The sequence below is a fragment of the Equus asinus genome, chromosome 2 (assembly GCF_041296235.1).
Source record: "Equus asinus isolate D_3611 breed Donkey chromosome 2, EquAss-T2T_v2, whole genome shotgun sequence".
NCBI classification, from domain to species: Eukaryota; Metazoa; Chordata; class Mammalia; order Perissodactyla; family Equidae; genus Equus; species Equus asinus.
The window spans coordinates 1,054,802-1,076,621 of NC_091791.1; the positions used below are offsets into that span (position 1 = coordinate 1,054,802).

The 21,820-nt window shown below is 50.1% G+C and overlaps 1 protein-coding gene across 7 annotated transcripts in view; it reads left to right on the forward strand.

Moving 5' to 3' along the window:
• The window catches only part of CFAP46 (cilia and flagella associated protein 46), a 136,711-nt gene that overhangs the window by 60,460 nt on the left and 54,431 nt on the right, over positions 1–21,820 (forward strand). For all 7 annotated transcript variants that reach the window (XR_011506863.1, XM_014856853.3, XM_070520533.1 and 4 more), the window contains exons 23-30: positions 3,776–3,907; positions 4,404–4,566; positions 9,684–9,768; positions 13,413–13,551; positions 14,225–14,408; positions 18,057–18,216; positions 19,867–20,072; positions 21,144–21,287. Coding sequence is in view for 6 of the 7 variants with exons in the window: in XM_014856853.3 (XP_014712339.3) it covers positions 3,776–3,907; positions 4,404–4,566; positions 9,684–9,768; positions 13,413–13,551; positions 14,225–14,408; positions 18,057–18,216; positions 19,867–20,072; positions 21,144–21,287 (1,213 nt within the window). In the remaining variant the exon portion in view is untranslated. The remainder of the gene's footprint in view (positions 1–3,775; positions 3,908–4,403; positions 4,567–9,683; positions 9,769–13,412; positions 13,552–14,224; positions 14,409–18,056; positions 18,217–19,866; positions 20,073–21,143; positions 21,288–21,820) is intronic.

Sequence of the window (21,820 nt, forward strand, 5' to 3'; positions counted from 1 at the left end):
TAGAGCACTGGACCCTGTCCCAAGGCAAGTAGGACATATGGTCACGTCCAGCCATGTGGCATGCACTGCAGACGATTCACCTTTTTTAAAGAATCACACATATTTCAAATGTTTGTGTTATTTTTTTCCATTTTGCAATTTATGTCTAGAAACTCTAGTGTGGAATTGATCACAGAGTAATTTTTATGATGGTATTTCACAATAATAGTGACAATAGTTTTCAGTTTTTGGTGAAAAACAGTGCAGTTACAAATCAATTAGTATTATGAACTCTGAGTTATAATTACAAGAATCAGTTTCACATTTATACTATTAATGTAAAGGAATATATATTCGTAAGAAATCTCAGTTACATCCCTAAAATAGACACAAAATAGATTAAGAGGAGATAGTCTAAGAATATTTGGGACCTTACAACTTGATCAGTGTTTTTATTAATATAATCATCATCAGTGTTGAGTCTTTATATAAATTTAAAAGTCACTTTTTATCCAAAATCTGGCCATGACACCATAATGAATATCATACTCTTGTACCATAAAACTTGACAAAGTACATAAAGTAGTTGTTTTCAGGCACTGAACAGCAAACGGCATAAAGCAGCAATCCTTGTAAAAAGAGAGCATCAAAAGTGAGCACCACATTCACCCTTGCTTTCTGCCTGGTGGTAGGGGGGCTGCTGTCCAAATGACAGCCCTGGAAAGTGGAGCCCAGGCCAAAGAAATGCTAGGAGGAAATAGAGATCAAAGCCTGGGGCTGCTGAGACAGCTGTAATTTATAGGATATGATATGAGAGAATGGGTTCCTGGACAGAGAATGTGTGCACTCACTCTGCGTAAAAGTACTATGCACAGGAGTAGATTCCACAGGGCCTGGCAGGAAACACGTAGTGGGGCAGGGCGGGGCTCCTAAGCTGAAGAGAGGTGCTGAAGGCCACCCTGTGCTGGGGTGTTGGAATTAACCAGTAAGAGTCGGGGAGGCCTCACTGAACTCCTTAGGCACTCAGAAAGACCATGGCCTATACAGGCTGCTCTAGATTTGCCCTAAAAAAGCCTATTCCAAATCCCAGTAGGATAAGGCTGAGCCACCAGTAAATTAACTGCCTGTCAGAATGAGACCCAGTCTTCCTTTAAAGGAAGGCAACATAACTCACACTCTCAACAATGTACCCCAGTGCCCAGTGTAAAATAAAAACTTACTAGACACATGGAAAAACATGAAAACGTGGCCCATAGCAGGAGAAAAAAATGGTCAGTAGAATAGAGAAAACAGTCAGCAGACCCAGACATGACACAAATGTTGGAGTTAGCAGACAATGAATTCAAAACAGCTATTACAAGTACAAGAAAGTATTTGGACAAATTGGTGTACGGGTGGTGAGTTCCCACGAAGAAATGGAAGCTATAATAAAGAACTAAGTGGAAATTCTAGAACTGAAAATACAGCATCTGACATGGAAATTACCCCTGGGAGAGCTTAGCGTCTGAACACTGAAGAAATGATGAGTGTGAATACTGGTCATCAGACAATTGAAGCTGAAGCACAGGGGAAAAGATTGAAAAGCAAGTGGGCAGAGCCTCAGGGCCTGTGGGACAGCACGCGTGGTCGCCACAAGTGAGTGAGTCTCAGAAGGACAGGGGCAAGTGGGGAGGCAGAACACATACATTTGAAAACAGAATAACTAAAATTTTTTCAAATTGAATTAAAAATATCAACCCAGAGGTCCAAGATTTCCAGTGACCCCCAAGCAGGATGAGTACAAAGAAAACCACACCTATTTTCATTGGAGTAAAATTGCTGAAGATGAAGATAGCCAGAAAACTTCTTGGGAAGAAGTTAGAAGGGGAAAAGGAGGCATCACACATGGGAAAACAAGGATAAGACTGCTGACTTCTCAACAGAAGCACTGCAAACCATTTTAGGTGTTAAGAAAGAAAAACCCATCGATCTAGACTTCTGTATCCACTGAAAATAGCCTTCAAAAAATGAAGGCAAAATCAAGACATTTTAAGATTAACTAAAGCTAAGAGAGTCCACTGCCAGAAGAGCTGCAGAACGAGAAATGCTAACGGGAATTCTTCAGGCGGGTGGGAACTCGGGTCAGGAAGTAATCAGATAAATGGTAAACGTGTGGAGAAACATAAAAGGTGGTTTTTCCTTCAGTTTTTAAATTCTCTAAAAGACGTTTTCTTGTTTAAAACAAAAATATGTTGCATTGTGGGATCATTAATAAATGGAGAAGTAAAATGGATGACAGTGGTAACACAAAGGATGGGGAGGCGAGAAACAGAAGTGTATTGTGTAGGGTTCTCGCATCATCTGTGAGACGATGTGGAATTGATTCAGATAGACCGCGGCCAGTGAAGGGCGTGTTGCAGTCTCTAGAGCCAGTCCTAAAAAAGATGAAACAAGCAGATGTAACTGAAAACTCAACAGAGGAGATAAAACACAATACTAAAAAATGTTCAGTTAAGCCAAAAGAGGGGAAAAAAGAAACAAAGAACACATGGGACAGAAGGAAAACAAACAGCAAAATAAAGTTAAGTCCAGCCATTTCAATCGATCCATCAAATGTAAGTGGACCAACACTCCAGTTAAAATGCAAAGTTCATCACACTGAATACAGAAAGCAAGGCTCAACTAGAAGCTATTTTCAAGGACACTCTTTAAATATAAAGACACCCGTTAAAAGTAAGAGTGGAGGGGCCGGCCCTGCGGCCGATTGGTTGGGTTCACATGCTCTGCTTCAGTGGCCCAGGATTTTGGCGCTTCGAATCCTGGGTGTGGACATGGCACTGCTTGTCAAGCCACACTGAGGTGGCATCCCACATGCCACAGCTGGAAGGAGCCACAACAAAAAGTGCACAACTATGTAACTATGTACCAGGGGGCTTTGGGGAGAAATAGGAAAAATAAAATGTTTAAAAAAAAAAAAAGAGTGGAAGAGATGCTGTGTGAACTCTAGTCATAGGACACAAGTGTGGCTGTACTAGGACAGACAACAGGTGTGATCAGAGATAGAGATTGCTTAGTGATAAAAGGGTTAAACCAGCCAGGAAACAGGAAAATCCTAAATGTGTGTACACTCAATAGCAGAGCTTGGCAAGTCCAGGGCTTCAGAGCAGCCCAGGCCCATGGAGAGAGTCTACCCAGGAACCACTCTGTTTCTCTTAGATAGGTTCGGTGCCCCTGAGCTGAGTTGCAGGTGCGTGGTCCTCTCCAGCACTGGACAGGGAATGATGTCTTACTGTGTGTGGTGGTGTATGTGCCCAAGCCACGGCTTGGCTGGCTTAGAAAATGTTTAGGGACAAGGGATTGCATGGCATTGTTGATACTGCTGAATCGAAACTGTCCAGGACTTAGCTCTGGCCGAGTGGAGGCACTGAGACAGAACAGGCACGGGGCCAGAGAACGGAGCCCCACTGGTCCTGGTGTGCTCAGCTATGCTCAGAGGGGAGAGCCCCACAGAGGGGCCTGTCCTGCTCACCTGTGGCTGCACAAGATACCCTGCAAATTAGTCATTTAAAACATCAGTTTCTGGTTCTGTCTCATTGACTCAGCCAGTCAATTCTGGTTTGGGGACTTTCGTGAGGTCACTCTGGACGTCCCTGGGCTCACTCCAATGGCTGGACGTTCCCAAGCCTTGCTCCCATGGCTGGACATCCCTAGGGATCAGTCCCACACTGGCCATCCCCAGGGCTCACTCACCGTTCTGCATGGCACCTGTGTCCCTGCAGAGAGAGCCCCCATGTGCTAAGGCACTCTCTGTGTCCAGGGTGGAAGCTCAGCTGATGGCTGAAATGCTGAGCACCACAGCCTGCACGCAGGGCAGGAGCATCCTGGAGAACCTGAGGGGGAGGAAGCAGCTACGCCTGCCGGCCGCCAAGGCCTTCCTGGAGAGCGCGAGGTACTGTGCTAAGTGACTGGGGTGGGGGATGGGGAGTGGGAGGAGAATTGCGTGGGGTGGCTGCCATTGGTGTGCGGACTGTGAGATAAATGGCAACTGCAGTGTCTGAAATGAAGCGCACGCTGCTCAGAGGGGATTGTCACTGAGGCTGGCCCCTCTCCTGGTGGCCTTGTGACTAGGGTCATCTCCTGACCTGGTGGGGATGCCCACCTTGCCCCATGCTCACAGGGGCCCTTGGGTGGCTGAGACGGAGTGTCCTGGGCAGTGGTGTGAGAAGCTAAGCTGGAGCGGCACAGGGCAGGGTAGGGCAGGGAACGGGGAGGGGGCTGTGGTGTTGAGCAGATCCCATCAGGGGCGCCCCAGGAGCCCTGGCCTGCAGAGCCGGCCACAGGACACAGGCCCACAGGAGGGAGGGAGCGAGTGCATCATGGGCTTCAGGTGCCGCTGCCCGGGTCATCGGTATTGGCACCTCTCTAGGCCAGGAATTCTCTTTCAGGTTTGGGGGCATGGCGGGGAGCAGTGCCCTGGTGATGCTGGCCGCCCGGCACTACTGGAACACCTGGCTCCCGCTGCTGTCCTCTGCGGGCAACAGGAAGAAATGCAAGGGTGCCTTACAGAGGATCATCAGCATCATCAACAAGACAGAAGTGAAAAAGCAGGTATGCTATGGGGCCACGGAGGGGCAGGCTTCCTAGGGTTCTTCTTCCAGAAAGGGCAAGTGAAAGCAGACCAAGTGGAGCTGCTCAAACAAGGCATAGGGTGGCCTGCAGAGAGGGGGTGGGGAGGAAGAGGACATCCCGAAATCCCAATGTGACAGGGTGGGGCGGCTCCTGGCCTGAGCTCAATTAGGAGAGGGGAGAGGAGGAGGCTGGGGAACGGAACAGCAGATTCAGACAGCTGAGGAAGACCCCGGAAGCCGCTGGGTAGGTGCACACCCAGACCAATGAGGTCTTGGCCTGGCTGTGATAAGGGGACATTGCCCACCCCCACCCCCATCCCCACCCCCAGTGAGTGTGTTCTTGGTGGAGGGAACTTCCCTGGCTCAGGAGCCCCAGGGGCTCCCTCCCTCCACCTGGCCCCTGAGGCAGGGAGGGCTGGCCCAACCAAGTTACAGGGGGTGCTTGGAGGTCAGCGAAGGCTGACCCAGCCTGCCTGCTGGCCGCATGTGTCCTGCAGCTTCCCAGCCCCAGGACGTGGCCTCTCATGGGGCCTCCAGTACTTTTCCTGTCTGCCCAGGAAGGCCAGTCCTGAGATTGCATACCTGCAAACCTGTGGTTTCCAGCAGGGCCCTGCTGAAGGGCTGGTCTGCAGGTCCAAGGCTGTAGTGAGAGACTAGGAACCGAGCCCATGGACGGAGCTCTCGGGCCCTTGCTCCAGGGCCCAGCAAAGTCCTCAGAAGCCAGCAGCCAGACGAGCCATGGGAGGTTTGGCTAGGACAGGATGGGGGAGCTGCCCTCTCGGCTGATTCTGCAGCTGGACCTGTGTCAGGAGGGCCCACAGCCATGAGTAAAAGTGTGGCTTTCCCGTGGCTCGTCCCGGCAGGCTAGGAGCCTGCAGTTCAAGAGACAGCAAGGAGAAAATTGAAAGTCACAGCCTCATGTAAGAGAATGGTCGAGGCTTCCTATTTTCTTACCAAGATATTTATGACCTGTAATAATCTAGGCCGGGGTGAGCATACTGCTGCGGGGGGGCCAACTCCAGTCCACCTCTTGTTTTTGTAAATACAGTTTTATTGGAGCACAGCCATGCCTACTCATTTACAGATTGTCTGTGGCTTTGCTACGACAGTAGAGTGGAGTAATTGTGACAGAGACCTTGTGGCCCAAAAAGCCGCAAGTACTTACTATCTGGCACTTTTAGAGAAAAAATTGACCAAGCCCTGGTCTAGAAATTAATAAAACTTACCAAAAGTTCAGTTCTTTCTAATGTGCCCTTTTAAAACTGTGACAAAATGTACATAACATGATATTTATCATTTTAACCATTCATTAAGTGTGCAGTTCAGTGACGTTAATTATATTCACAGTGTGTGTGACCATCACCACTCTCTGTACCTAAAACGTTTTTATCATCTGCAACAAAACTCTGTACCCGTTAAGCAATACCTCTTCTCCCCCGAGCCCCTGGTGGCATCTATTCTGCTTTCTGTCTCTATGAATTGGACTCCTCGAGGGACCTCATATAAGTAGAATCATATAGTATTTGTCCTTCTGTGAGTGGGGTATTTCACTGAGCATAATGTCCTCAAGGTCCATCCACGTTGTAGCATATTGCAGAATGTCCTTCCTTTTTATGGCTGGATAAATACTCCATTGTATGGATGGACCACATTTTGTTTATCTGTTCACCTGTTGATGGAGATGAGTTGTTTCCGCTTTTTGGCTATTGTGAATAGTACTGCTGTGAACATGGGTGTACACATATCTCTGTGTCCCCACTGTCCGTTTTTTTGGGTATGTACCCGAGAGTGGAGTTGCTGGGTTATGTGGTGGTTCTGTATTTAACCTTTTGAGGAACTGCCAAACTGTTTCCAAGCAGCTGTACACTGTACATTCCCACCAGCAATGCACAAGGGTTCCAGTTTCTAAACTTCCTTGTCAATACTTGTTATTTTCCTTTTTTTTTTTTTACATTACAGCCATCCTAATAGATGTGAAGTTGTATCTCATTGTGGTTTTGATTTATGTGTCTCTTATGACTGATGATATTGAGTATCTTTTCATGTGCTTATTAGTCACCTGCATATTTTCTTTGGTGAAATGTCTATTCAAGTACTTTGCCAGTATTTAAATTGGTTTGTTTTTTGTTGTTGAATTGTAGGAGTTGTCTATATATTCTGGATATTAATCCCTTATCAGATACATGATTTGCAGATTTTTTTCTCCCATTCATGTGGTTGCCTTTTCACTCCCTTGATAGTGCCCTTTGATGCACAAAAGTTCTTAATTTTGATAAAGTTCAACTATGTTTTCTTTTGTTGCCTTTGTTTTTGGTGTTAGATGTATAAAGTCAGTGCCAAAATCCAGTGTCATGGAGGTTTTTTCCCCAATGTTTTCTTCTAAGAGTTTTACAGCTTTAGCTCTTATGTTTAGGTCTTTTTCTCCCCATTTTGAGTTAATTTTAGTATATGGTGTAAGCTAAGTGTGCAATTTCATTTTTTTGCATGTGGATGTCCAGTTTTCTCAGTACCACTTGTTGAAAGACTGTCCTTTCCCCATTGGATGGTCTTAGCATCCTTGTCAAAAATCATTTCACCATATACGCAAGTGTCTATTTCTGGGCTCTCTAGTCTGTTTCATTGGTCTGTATGTCTGTCCTTATGCCAATACCACATTATTTTCATTACTGTAGCTTTGTAGTAAATTCTGAAGTCAGGAATTATGAATCCTCCCACTTTCTTCTTCTTTTTTAAGATTGTTTTAGCTACTTGGGGCCACTTGCAATTCCATATGAATTTGAGGATTGGCTTTTCCATTTCTTCAGAAAAGGCTGTTGGAATTTTGAGAGGGATTGTGTTGAATCTGTAGATGACTTTGGGTAGTATTGACGTCTTGACAATGTTAAGTCTTCCTATCCATGAACATGGGATGTTCATTTGTTTAGTTCTTCTTTAATATCTTTCAACAATGTTTTATAGTTTTCAGCATATAAGTCTTTCACCTCTTTGGAAGTATTTAATTCTTTTATGTGTTGTTGTAAATGGAATTGCTTTTTGTCTTAGTCAGCACAGGTTGCCATAACAAAATACCACAGACTAAGGAGGCTTAAACAACAGAAATTTATTTCTCACAGTTCTGTAGGCTGGAAGTCCAAAATCAAGGATCCAGAATGGCCAGGTTCTGATAAAGGCCTTCTTCCTGGCTTGCAGATAGCTGCCTTCTTGTTCTGTCCTCATATGGTGGAAGGGGAGGGGGAAGCAAGCTCTCTAGTGTCTCTTTCTCTAAGGGCACTAATCCCATCACGTGGAGCCCACCCTCATGACCTCCTCTAACCCTAATTACCTCCCAAAGACCCCATCTCCAAATACTATCACATTGGAGATTACAGCTTCTATATGAATTGGAGGGGGGTGCACACAGTTAAATTCATAGCTCTTTCTTAATTTCCTTCTGGGATTATTCATTGCTGATGTATAGAAGCACAACTGATTGTTGTATGTTGATCTTGTGTCCTACAGCTTTGCTGAATTCGTTTATTCACTCTAGTAGTTTTCCTGTGGATTCTTTGGGATTTTCTATACATAGGATCACGTAATCTGTGAACAGAGATAGTGTTGCCTCTTCCTTTCCAATTTGGATACCTTTTATTTCTTTTTCTTGTCTATTAGCTCTGGCTAGAACTTCCAGTAAAATGTTGAATAGCATTGGTAAAAGCAGGTATCCTTGTCTTGTTCTCATCTCAGAGGGAAAGCTTCAGTCTTTCACTGTTGAGTAGGATGTTAGCTGTGAGTTTTTCATAAATACCTTTTATTGTGTTGAGGAATTTTCCCACTGTTCCTAGTTTTCTGAGAGATTTTATGATGAAAGTTTGTTGGATTTAGTCAACTGCCTTTCCTCCATCAATTATGGTGATCATGTGGTTTTTCTCCCTCATTGTATTAATGTGATGTATTCCATTGATTGATCCTCTTATGTTGAACCACCCTTGTATTCCTGGGATAAATCCCACTTGGTCACGGTGATTAACACTTTTACTATACTGTTGGATTTGATTTGCAAGTATTTGTAGAAGATTTTTGTATCTTTATTCATAAAGGATATTGGCCTGTAATTTTCTTTTCTCGTGATGTCTTTATCTGGGTTTGCTGTCAAAGTAAAGAGTTAGGAAGTGTTCCTTCCTCTTCAATTTTTTGAAGAGTTAAGAAGCATTAGTGTCAACTCTTTGTTAAATGTTTGGTAGAGTTCACCTGTGAAGCCATTTGGTGTGGGATTTTTTTTTTTTATTGGAGGTTTCTTTTTGCTGATTCAATCACTGCTTGTTAGAAGTTTCTCGAGATTTTCTATTTCTTCTTGCATCAGCTTGGGTAATTTGTGTGTTTCAAGGGCTTTTTCCATTTCTTCTCGGTTATCAGATTTGTTGGCGTGCAGTTGTTCATGGGATTCTCCCATAATCCTTTCTGGCTCTCTAGGGTTAGTAGTAACATTCTCACTTTCATTTCTGATTTTAGTTATTTGTGTCTTCTTTGTTTTTTTCTTTACCAGTCTACCTAAAGATTTTCAGTTTTGTTGATCATTTCAAAGAACCAACTTTTGGTTTCATTGATTTTCCTCTGTGGTTTTTCTATTCTCTGTTTTGTTTATCTCTGCTCTAATCTTTATTATTTCCTTCCTTCTGCCAGCTTTGTGTTTAGTTTATTCTTCTTTTTCTAGTTCCTTAAAATGTAAAGATAGGTTGTTGTTGAAGATCTTTCTTCTTTTTCACTGTAGACATTTACAGCTAGGAGCTTCCCTCTGAGCACTGTTTGTGCTGTGTCCATAAGTCTGTTCTCATGTACTTTTGGTCCCATTGATTTAAGGCTATGAAACTGACTTGGATGCTTCATGTCATTGGAGACGCTGTGGGCCGTGTTGGGGGATAGTCTCTGCATCGTAATGTAGTATACCTCGCACTGAGAGCTTTTCTTGTGGGTGAGATGTGATGTCACTCTTTGTGACCTGGTACTTCAGAAATGTAGCTGCAATTTCTGTGATTATATACTGAGCCAATGGAAAACAAACAGTGAAAGAATAAATTGCAACTTTCAAGTATATGTGTTGTTTGTTCATTTTTACTTTAGGAAAAAGGGAAAACGCTCCTTCTGCACCAGTGGCCTACAGCGGACTTACAGAGTGGAGGGACTACTGAAGGTTATTTTCTCCCAGGTTTGTAGATGCAAGACAGACAGAGCCACAGGCAAAAAGAAAGGGAAGGACTCTGTGCTTTTAAATTCCTGCCCCTTATTTAAAGCCAGCTTTATCATGACAGTAACCACAGGCAGTGTCTGCTCAGTAGTTAATGCCTGACAAGCACTGGGAGTGCTTTTCCTGAACAACTTTATGAAATCCCCACTGTGTGCACAAGAAAACCAAAGCCCAGATGGACCCTTGTTGTCCAGGGCCACACTGGTCCTCCTGGGCCACCTGGGTCCAGAGCCAGTGCTCTCGGCCTCATAGTGGCTGCTTGAAATCTAGCCTCTGGGTTATTCTGACAGATAAATCATATTCTTCTACTTCCATAAAAAATCTGGAGATATACTCCTGCAAAAAGAAAAATGCCGACCTCAGAACAATAAGACTATATTTTAGAATTCATGTTTAAAGAAAAAAATCATGATTATCTTCTAAAAATTAATCATTCCTGAGAGTGTAAGAGTCCCACTGTGTCTTGGGGAGTGCTTCAGAGCCTGTTTAGAGAGATAAACTTGATAAAAATAGTGAACGACAATGTGCCCATGTGTGATTAGAGACTGGGTTGCGCACTAAACCCCAGCCGTTGGCGTCACGTGCTGGTGCTGCAGAGAGGGCTGTAGGTGCGGCCGTCTGGGAGGCAGAAAGCGGCCCAGACACTGAGAATGCGACGTCTGGTAAAGAGCCAGGCTGTGGGGTAAAACACGGCCCTGCTGGGGAGAGGGTAGAAGTCAGGCTGCACTGAGCTCTGTGTGCTAGGGTAAACATCAGATAGGTACAATATGTAGTGGTTTTAAAAATTCAAATTCTAGGAAAAAAAATAGAGAATAAAATTGAGCATACCAGTGATCATAGAGGCACACTTTCAAATATACGAAAATTTTACGAATGAGAAATGCAGGAAATTAAAAAGTAAACAGGGGCCAGCACCCTGGCCGAGAGGTTAAATTTGCGTGCTCTGCTTTGGTGGCCTGGGGTTCACCCATTTGGATCCTGGGCACGGACCTACGCACCGCTCATTAAGCTGTGCTGAGCCAGCATCCCACTTAGAAGAACTGGAATGACCTACAACTAGGATATACAACTGTGTGCTGGGGCTTTGGGGAGGGAAAAAAAGAGGAAGATTGGCAACAGATGTTAGCTCAGGGCCAACCTTCCTCACCAAAAAGCAAAAAAATGAAATAAAATAAACACTGGGAAGATATTTGCGTCAAATTTGGCAGCTAAATGATTAGTCTCTTTAACACTTAAACAGTCGTATTAGCAGGGTAGGATATGCTGTACTGCAGTAATAACCCCCAGGCTCAGCGGCTCGGTCCACACAAGCAGTGTCCTCCCTTGAGGCCCTCGTTCATCCTGAGGCACTGTCTGCAACCAGTGGCCTCCAGGGCAAGGGCGACGGAGGAGGAGCACTGTCCCATGCATGGCCCCAGACAGCTGCTGCAGTATTGGGCAAGCAGGGTCTCTGCCATGTGCCTCCATAGGCTGAGTGGAAAGACATGACCGTGATTGTGCATCAAGGAAATGCAGTGTGAAGGGCGGGGCCTCTCAGCTAATCAGAACTGGAAATCACATATGGAAGTGGCCCTTGCCACTCCAGTTGGTGGTTCCCAAGTTCGGCTGGCTGAGATGTGGGTAATGAACTCAGACAGTGGAGGAGTCCATGTTATGGAAACTACCTGGTTCCCAAGTTTCAGACATTGACCAGCGTATCCAGCCGTGCGTTTAAATCTACCCTCTCCTGGGCTTGGAGAGCAGAGACACCTGTATATTTAACTCCCCAGCCCTGAAAGCGTGGAGGCCACAGTGAGCCCACAAGTCCTGGGCAGTATGAGCTGGTGGGTTCTCTTAGCCAGCAGCGTGCCAGTGTGAGTGGCAGGATCCATGGGCATGTTAACCGCTTTGCTCTGATTCAAAAAAGAGAAGGGAAGCTGGGTGGTCAATGATGTAAAATAGAACAACTTAAGTGTCTAGTACCAGGGTGGGGACAACCTGAGTGTCCAGTACCAGCAACGGGGACAACCTGAGTGTCTAGTACCAGGGTGGGAACAACCTGAGTGTCCAGTACCAGCAACGGGGACAACCTGAGTGTCTGGTACCAGTGGTGGGGACAACCTGAGTGTCCAATACCAGCAATGGGGACAACCTGAGTGTCTGGTACCAGCAGTGGGAACAACCTGAGTGTGCAGTACCACCAGTGGGAACAACCTGAGTGTCCACCACCAGCGATGGGAATAACCTGAGTGTCCGATACCAGCAGTGGGAACAATGTGAGTGTCCACTACCCGCGGTGGGAACAACCTGCTTGTCTGGTACCTGTGGTGGAAACAACCTGAGTGTCCAGTACCAGCAATGGGAACAACCTGAGTGTCCAATACCAGCAGTAGGGACAACCTGAGTGTCTAGTACCAGTGGTGGGGACAACCTGAGTGTCCAGCACCAGCAGTAGGAACAACCTAGTATCCAGTACCAGCGGTGGGAACAACATGAGTTTCTGGTACCAGCGTTGGGAAGAACCTAGGTGTCCGGTACCAGGGATGGGAACAACCTGGCGTCCAGTACAAGTGGTGAGAACAAAGTGAGTGTCCACTACCAGCAATAGGAGCAATCTGAGTGTCTCATACCAGCGGTGGGGACAACCTGAGTGTCTAGTACCAGCGGTGGGACAACCTGTGGTGGTGGAAACAACCTGAGTGTCCGGTACCGGCAGTGGGAACAACCTGGGTGTCCAGTCCTAGCAGCGCGGCCTCTGCTTAGCTAAGCAGTGGGGCTGAAGCTGCGGTGCCGGTGTGTTTGGTGGCGAATCCACAAGACTCACGGATTCCTCCCCTCTGTACTCTCCGCCTGCAGGAGCAGGGCGACGTGACTCATAGAGCTGTTAGGGCAGTGGGGAAAGGATTCTTCTCTCCTTAAGCCCACATTGTTTATTTTTAAGGTTACAGAAAAACAACAGGAGTTTCAAACAGAAAGAGCTTGAAGGACTGCGGAGTCTGAGAAAGCTTAAGGAGGGGGCAGCCAGGGTACAGGCCGCTCAAGAAGTACCTGCAGAAGGTCAGCCAGGTGGTGAGAGAAAGGACGAAGGGACAGCCTGCAGGTCAACAGGGTCAAAAGCCCCGTGGGGTGAGCGCCTGAGGAGCGCCCCCAGTGGTTAGTCTGGCAGGGACTGATGTGTTGGTTCCTGCCCGCGCCCGGCCCAGCGCTGCTGCCCACAGAGAAGCTCCAGTTAGCCTGAGGGCAGTTCTCGGGGACGTGTCATTGGGAGTCGCTCCTGGCACCGTGGGCTGGCTCCACAGACATGGCTGTACCTGTGTGTGAGGAAGGCAGTGCACATGTCCCGAGGTGTGCCCACATTCCACACCTGCCAGCTGGTGCAGGGCTGGTTTACAACCTGTGGTTACACCCCTCGCCGGCTATGCAGCAAGAGGCCCAGCCGCCTGGGCGCAGGTGCCGCCCTCAGCTGCCCAGGGTCTTGGGTGCCCCCGAGCACTCACCATGGACCCCCGCACACAAGGCGGGGCCCTCAAAGCGGTGGGCAGCCGGCAGGAGCAGGTGCTCCTCAGTTCCCATCAGGGGTTGGCAGTGGCAGGACCCTTGGGCCCCCTGACCCCTGTCCCCCACAGGGACCGAGGATGACCTGACTCTGCGTGCGGCGCTCTATGGCCTGCTCTTCCACTGCCACGCTGACCACGCTGACTGGGAGGGAGGCCTCAAGGTGCTGGACGAGGCTCTGCAGGTGCTGCCGCGGACGGCGCACCGCCTGTGAGTGCCCCGCCGCCCGGACCTTTCCCCGGATCCTGAGACCCCTCCCTGTCTCGGGAGCTCCCCACCTCAGGAACCCCCCCACGTCTGGGACCCCTCCCTGCCTGGGGAGCCCCCATGGGCTGGACCCCTGCCCTTGATGCCTGGGACCCCTCCTCGCTGAGAGATGCCCCAGCACCCTCTGATGCCTGGGGATCTCTCTTTGATGGGCGACCACCCTAGCCCAGAGAACCTCCCCCACACCCAAGACCTTTTGTTGCCAGGGGATCCCCTTACCCACCTGGGGACCCCTCTCCTGAAGACCCCCTTGCCCATCTGCCCCGCTCCCAGAGTGCCTCCCCCACTGCTTCCTGCGGTGCCTTCTCGCGCCTGCCCCATCAGGGCCTCCTGCGCACTCCCATTTTCCCTGAGGACTTTATTTCCCCACTAAGAATTCGACACAAGCAAGGTGGGGACTTAAAACACAAGGCACTCGCGCACAAGAATAAAATCAGAGAAAATTAAGAAAAATGAAACGTGACACAACACAAAAACCCCAAGTGACTCAGGTTCTATTTTGTTTTATCTTTGTAAGAAGGAAAATGGCCAAGTACTCATTTTGGATGCATTAGATACATTTAAATTTTTTATCATTCAATTCAAGCATTTATTTCTGTCTTTTACTTTTCTTTAGCTTGATTTTTAAGCATATGGTCATTGTGAAGGCCAAACTTGGCCAGAATTTTACAATGGAGATACAGAAATTCAAAGACGAAAGTGAGGATTATTTGGCACACATGTGGCACCGCCTGGCCTTGAACTCGAAGACCATCTGTGGAGAGCTGACCTGCTATCATAATGCAATTCAGGCCTTACAGGTCTGACTCTGGTTCCCTCTGGTGGTTGTGAGTAGAGGTGGTCATGTGAGAGCAGCTGCCTGGGGAGGTGCCTGGAGGAGCTCTTGCTGCCTGGAGCAGCAGGACCACCTCCTGGGAGGTGCGTGACGGTCTCCTTTGATGACCAGACAAGGCAGCAGACGGACCCATCTTCTGTCACCCTCCTCCCACATGGAAGGACGGGGTCCTTGCCTGTAGGGGCTGGAGGGTGATCCTCTTGCTGCATGGGAGAGAGGGAAAGAGTCGGGGAGGCCTACCCGAGGGGGAGGAGCCCAGGTCTGGTCGGGGCTGTGGAGGGAGCTGGGCTCTGCAGCTTTCTGGGATGCATGGGTCCTGGGGACATTCCTCACCCCCAGGAAGCCAAGACAGACATTCTCCTCAGTACACCTGAAGTGAAGTAGGGTAGATCTGACTGAACGGCACCTCAGTTTGATGCAAGAGCATCTGGAACTTGCCAAGGACAAAGGAGGCTCCTAATCGTGGACCTGAAGGTGTCCCAGACACGCATCGCAGCAGACACCTGAAAGGCTTTCCGTTAGGCGGGATGTTTCTCCCTCCTGGAACAAATCCTGCCCTGGGGTTTTGGAGAGCTCCAGGGGCTGGGGTGTCTCTCAGGAAGGGCTTAACTGGGAGCTGGTCAGGAGGCCACTCTGGGTCCAAACACGGGCTCTGCCACTTGCTGTGTGGTCAGCACCGAGGCCTGGATTCCCAACAGGTGGCTATGGGGTGCCCCTACACCTTGCTCCTGGGCCAAAGACCAAGGCCTCCTTGGGCAATGGCCCCATGGGGTGCACTGGGACCAGGCAGTGTGGTCCCCCACCAGTAAAAGAAGAGGGCCTGCTCCCAGAGAGAGGCATGCCGCCCGGACAGAGTGAGCCTGTCGGCTCCCTTTGCAGCCATCACCTTGAAAAGGCTCTGTCACCGCTGACCCCAAATCCCTTCCTGCCACTGTTTCTTCTTTTTAGGGGTAGGAGGCGTTCTTTAGTAAATTCACAGGTTTATACCACTATCACCATAATCCATTTTAGAACTTTTCACTATTTCATCACCCCCAAAAACCCAGGTCTATTGGCACTCACTCCCCCTCCCTCCCACCAGCCCCAGGGAGCCACCAATCTACTTGCTGTCTCTATGGATTTGTCTGTTCTGGACATTTCACACAAACAGAATCAGACAAGCTGTGGCCTTTGTGTCTGGCTTCTGTCACCAAACGTGATTCCACGGTTCATCATGTTGTAGCGTGTGTTGGGGCTTCCTTCCTTTTTATGGCTGAATAATGTGCCATTGTGTGGATGGACGTCACCATGTGGAGGGACATCACTGTGTGGGTGGACGTCACTGGGTGGGTGGACGTCACCGGGTGGAGGGACGTCACCGGGTGGGTGGACGTCACCGGGTGGGTGGAGGTCACCGGGTGGAGGGACGTCACCGGGTGGAGGGACGTCGCCGTGTGGGTGGACGTCACCGGGTGGAGGGACGTCACCGTGTGGGTGGATATCACCGTGTGGAGAGACATCACTGTGTGGAGGGACATCACCGTGTGGGTGGACATCACCGTGTGGGTGGATATCACTGTGTGGAGAGACATCACTGTGATGGTGGACGTCATTGTGTGGAGAGACATCATTGTGTGGATGGACATCACTGTGAGAGACATTTTGTTGATAGGCATTTGTATTGTTTCCATTCTTTAGCTATTGTGATGAATGCTGCTATAAGCATTTGTGTACAAGTTGTTGCGTGGACATATGTTTACACATCTCTTGGGCATATACCTAGGAGTGGGATTGTTGGGTCATATGCTGACTCTATGTTTAACTATTGAGGAACGGCCAGGCTGTTTCCCACAGGGGCTGCACCATTTTACATTCCCACGAGCAGTGCACAAGGGTTCCATTTTCCCCACATCCTCACCAACCCTTATTATCCTCTGACTTTTTGGTTCTACCCATCCTAGTGGGTGCAAAATGCTATCTCATCTTTTGCATTTCCCTAATGACTAATGCTGAACATCTTTTCATGTGCTTATTCGCCATTTGTATGTCTTTGGAGAAACGTCTATTCAGATTATTTCCCTATATTTTAATTTGGTTGTTTGTCTTTTTATTGTTGAGTTGTAGGAGTTCATTATGCATCCTGGATACAAGCCTCTTATCACATATATGATTTGTAAATATTTTCTCACTCTGTGGGTTGTCTTTTCAACCATGTTTTCACTTTCTTGATGATGTCACTTGAGCACCAAAGTTTTATCATTTTGAGGAAGTCTAATTTATCTCTCTCTCTCTCTCTCTCTTTTTTTTTTTTTTGGTGAGGAAGATTGGCCCTGAGCTAACATCTATTGCCAGTCTTCCTTTTTTTGCTTGAGGAAGATTGTCCCCGAGCTAACATCTGTGCCAGGCCTCCTCTACTTTGCGTGTGGGATGCTGCCACAGCATGGCTTGATGAGTGGTGTGTAGTCTGCGCCTGGGATCCAAACCCGCGAGCCCCAGGCCACTGAAGTGGAGTGCACTAACTTAACCACTGCACCACTGGGCTGGCCCCCTTTTTGTTGCTTGTGCTTGTGGTGTTGTATCTGAGAAACAATCGCATAATCCAAGGTCATGAAGATTCACTCCTAAGTTTGCTTCTAAGAGTTTCATAGTTTTAGCTCTTTCATTTAGGTCTTTGATTTATTTCAAGTTAGTTTTGTATTTGGTGTGAGGTAGGTCTCTTAATCCCTTCTTCAGCATGTGGATGCCCAGTTTTCCCAGCACTGTCTGTTGAAACTATGATCATTCTCTCTCCAGCCCTCTAACGGGACTCTCCCTCCCATCACCCCTCTTGCACAGCTCTTGTCAAAGCCATCAGCAACCACCATGGTCATTCTGAGACCCTGTCTTACCCCACCTGATGGGGCATATGCCCAGCCCTCTGCTCCATTGGACTTCCTTCACTTGGCTTCCAAGTTCCCCTGCCCCTCAGGGTTATTCCTCCTTCTCTTCTCCCCACCCCTTAATGAGGGAAAGGACCCAGGCTCAGGGCTTGGATCCCCTCCTTCCATGATCCCCTCTCCCTGGTGACCTCAACCAGTGTCCTGGGCTAAATGCCATCCCTGCACCGATTGTCCTCACAACTAAGTCTCCAGCCCAGACTTCCCTCCACTTTGGCCTCACATGTGCCACTGCCTGCTCCACGCTTCCATCTTACTGATGTTGTAACCCAGCATACCCAAATCAACTCCTGCTCCTGCGCACCACCCGGCTCTTTCCCACCCTCCCGACCCCCAGCAGCTCTGCAGTTAGCCACAGGACCATCCAGATAAAGCCTCATGGACACATTCAGCGTGTGCTGGAGAAGCACAGAGCTGAGGATAGAGTGATGGCGGGGAGCCACTCGAGGCTGGCGTTGCTGAGGAGCCCTGCTCCAACACTCGGGGTCCATGAGGGACAGGGCAGGACAGGCAGGTGGGCGGGGTAGCCACAAAGAGAGCAGATGCACAGGTGGTCTCGTTATGGTAAACACAGGGTGAAAACAAGCCCTTTTGCTTCTAGAAGATGAAATAGTAAAACCACTTCATGTTATAGATCACATCTTCAATACAGTTCTTGCTATGGGAATGACACCCTCCTGTTTTGTTTAATCTCAAAGAAGCCAGAAAGCGACTGGCAGAAAATTGACTATATCATGGAATTCAGCGAATGGCTGTATTACAAGCACTTTCCTATTGAAGACGTGATCTTCCACCTGAGGTCGGCAATCGACATGCTGCTGCTGATGAAACCTGCCAGGGACACACCTGAGCCAGCAGGTGAGGAGACGCCGCCAGGGATGGGGGCTGGCCACCGTCTGGGCTCCTGGGCACACAGGTCCTTTCAACAGTCATGGCTTCTCTCATTCGGAGAGTCACAGTTCATGTACACAGCACAGTGCCCACCCCTTCACCAGCAGCATGCCCCCTGGAAAGTTCCATGTGGATGCCCCTCAGTGCCCATGCTTGCGAGAGGGTTCAGGACCCGCTCCACCATTATCGGGTCGCACTAACAGGAAGGCCCAGCCTGTTCTGATAGACAGGATCTGGGGCCAGCCCCCAGCCCCCGCCCCGAGGCTGCAGGAGCAGATGCAGGAATGTACCTCTGGGCTGAGGGGGCTTCACACCCCATGCCAGAGCTTGCCTCCCTTCTGTCCCTCAGCTCAGTCCCTGAGGTTGTGGAGGGATGGAGATGTGTTTGGTTTGGGCTGAGAGGTGAGGGTTCGCTGGGCTGGAGTGCTGGTGAGTGGGGGAGCTTCGGGCAGCCCCGCTGTGGCTGAACGTTGGGGGCTTAAAAACCACAGATGCCCCAGGCATCAGCCCAGAGGCTCCACCTAGAAGGTCTGGGTGCAGCCAGTGGTCACAGCTCCCGGGGGAGATGCTGGTGGGCAGCAGGGTCTAGACCCTGTCCTGGAGGGAGCAGCATTTTGGAGTAAACCAGTCAGCCTTCCTGCGGGGGAGTGGACACAGGGCACAGGCCTAGGGGCTGCTCCAGAGGCCCCTGCATGGCTGGTGCAGGGCTGGGAGGTGACGCAAGCCTGCTCTGTGGGGAAGCCTCTGCTGTCAGAGTGGATGAGGGGTCTTCTCAGGACCCCACAGCCTTGGCGCAGGGGCATTCTGGGAAAACACAGGGTACTCCCACATCCAACCTGCCAAAGGGAAGGTGGTGTGGGTGCACAGATGCTACTCGATGGGGAGAGCGGACGGGAGGCAGGGGTGGTGGGCATCAGCCTTTCAGAAGAAGTCTCGCCTCGCCAGCAAGAGAGCTCTTACACCAGAGGGGCCACGCCCCCAGCAGGGTGGGTGCTCCGGGCAGCAGAGGCCTGTGATGGCCGGCCCAGGCCTGCTCCAGTGGGACCTCTTTCACAGTACTGAGGCAACCTCCATCCTGGGGCTGCTGAATTCAGGGCCCGGGAAAGGGGCAGCCTCCTGTGTGCATGCACGAGCGGCACGCAGACCGCCCACTCAACGTCCAGCCCCCATCTGGGTGAGTCTGGACATCATCTCAGATCGGCTAGGGTGAAATCCTGGAGGGAGGTTCCATTGCTTCCAGCCCTGACCAGCAGACCCCAGAGCTGCAAGATGCCAGCCAGGCACCACTCCAGGCCTGTGACGGGCATCTCCTCGCAGCCCCGACTGTGGCCCACAGCATCCAGGCAGACAGGCCTGTTGTCTCCTGGCACGGGGAGAAGCCCTGGGACAGCCGTCCCTGAGGCCAGCTTGGCCCCTACACGCATGGTCACCCCTTCTGGAAGTGGCTTGGCCCCCAGGACAAGTGGCGGGCATTGACTAGATGACTTCCCTTTGACGGGCGATGTGGGACCTCTGGGAGCCATTTGAGGGCCTGGGAGAGGGGCAGAGAGGAAATGACTGAGGCCCATGGATGCTGGTTTGGGCGTGCTCACAGCAGTGGGCACTCGTGTCTTGCAGAGGAACATAGGTCCCCCCAGGCAACCTCAGAGAGCCCAGGCTCCGAGGACAGGGGGACATTCTCCTTGGAAAGCCTGCGAAGTGTGCGGCAGTTAGAAACGCTGGCCCGTGCACACATCCTGCTGGCCCTGATGGTGTCCCCGAGTGCTGCCGGCTACCAGGACTACTGCCTCATGGCCTACACCTTCCTCAGGCGCATCTGGCAGGTGAGGCAGCAGCTGCCCTCCTGCGAGTCCTCAGCTCTCCTGGGTTTGCAATCTGGGGCCTCGAGTGTTAGCTCTTGCACAGGTTGTCTGAAGACTTTCGAGACGTGAGCAAGCGTCTCTCTACCTTATTCCGTCAGTGTTAAAGGGATCCCGCTCTTGCCCCCACCATCCCTCCTGCTTGGAACTCCTCGGAGGAGGGGCCCTTCCTCCTCTCTGAAACCAGCCCCACACCTTTGCCCACCTTCCCCCCGCCCACCCTCACCACGGTCGCCCACGCCTCTGCATGTGGAGCAGCCAGCCAGCTGAAGCACACATCTTGCCGACTGTTGGCAGCCCTGGTGTCGCAGATCCTGAACACCTCTGCCACTGGGCTTCCAGAACCTTCTGTGCACCCCTCATGGCCTCCTTGCTCCCCTCCTGCCCCACCACCTCTTACAGGGGCCCCCCAGGGGCCTCTCGTTGATGATGATGGCCTGTCATTTTCGGGGCTCTCTGGCGGGCAGTGACCCCCAGCAGGACAGTGCCCATCATGACAGGCCTTTCTTCTGAGGGCAAGTTTGCCCCCTGCCCTCAGTAACTTGCTGGAGAGAACAGGGCCGTCGTCCCTTGGCAGCAGGAAGGATTGGGAAGGCCATCCTTGGTCTTCTAGATGTCCCAGGCCACCCCCCACCCCCCACCACCTGCTGCAAACAATTCTTTACAATTCTTTTAGGAGAGCTGCTAGAAGTGATTGAAGTGCGTTCTTACTTAGACATTAAACTCACTTTATGGAGCTGACCAGCCTCCTTGAGGGTCAGCGTGTCTGCCCCTCACCCCCACACCCCCACTGGTCCAGAGTCCTGGGGGGATGCCCCGAGTGTAGAGGAGGGCTGGCCGAGTGTCCCAACCACAAGGGACGCTGCAGCCGCCTCTGCATGGGGTGGGCGCACTGGCTTGGCCAGTAGAAGAGTGGACACGAGGCTCCCGCTCCAAGCCTTAGGGTCACCAGCACCCCGGATTTGAGCATGTAGTAAGAAGGTGGGGAGGTATGGCTGTTCTTACTGTTGCAAATTTGGATTTAATTTTTCCCAGGTTTCTTTATTGACAGCAGGAAAGTCAATTTTAGAAAATAAAATTCTAGCAGCAGCTAGTTCACGTTTGTCGTTGCCCAAAAAAGAGAAGGAGAAGGAGAAGAGCAAGGACAAGGACAGAGAGAAGGGCAGAGACCCAAAACAGGTAACCGTGCTGTCCTAGGCGCCAGCCTGTGCCCAGGCGGCCTCACAGGTCGTCCCAGAGGCAGGGCAGTGGTGGGCAAAGGCCCCAGAAGGGGCCACTCCCAGACTGTGGGATCTGAGGAACTCTGTGCCTTAGTTTCTTCTGTAAAATGGACACAGAGGTCTCACCCTCACCCACCCTGGGGTTGTTAGGAGGGTAACGATGGGATGTCTGGTCTTCTCCCTGGTGCTTATCTCGTGCCACAGCGAGTCACCAGACAAATACCTTTGCACAGTCACTCCATGCAGGCAGATCTGGGTCCTGGGTGTGCAGGGCGGGGAGTGAGAAATAGCTTCTCCATCACATGGTGGCCTGTACCACACATCGGACCTTTTACTCTGAAGTGTCTGCATGTCCACGTGGCTGTGCTCACTGCAGCCCGTCTGACAGTGGTCCTGTCTGCACAGCCCTCCAGACCAGTGACGCACTCCTGGGCTCCAGCACGAAGTCCTCGTGCCCTCATTCACCCAGCCTTTCCCGAGTGTGGGATGTGC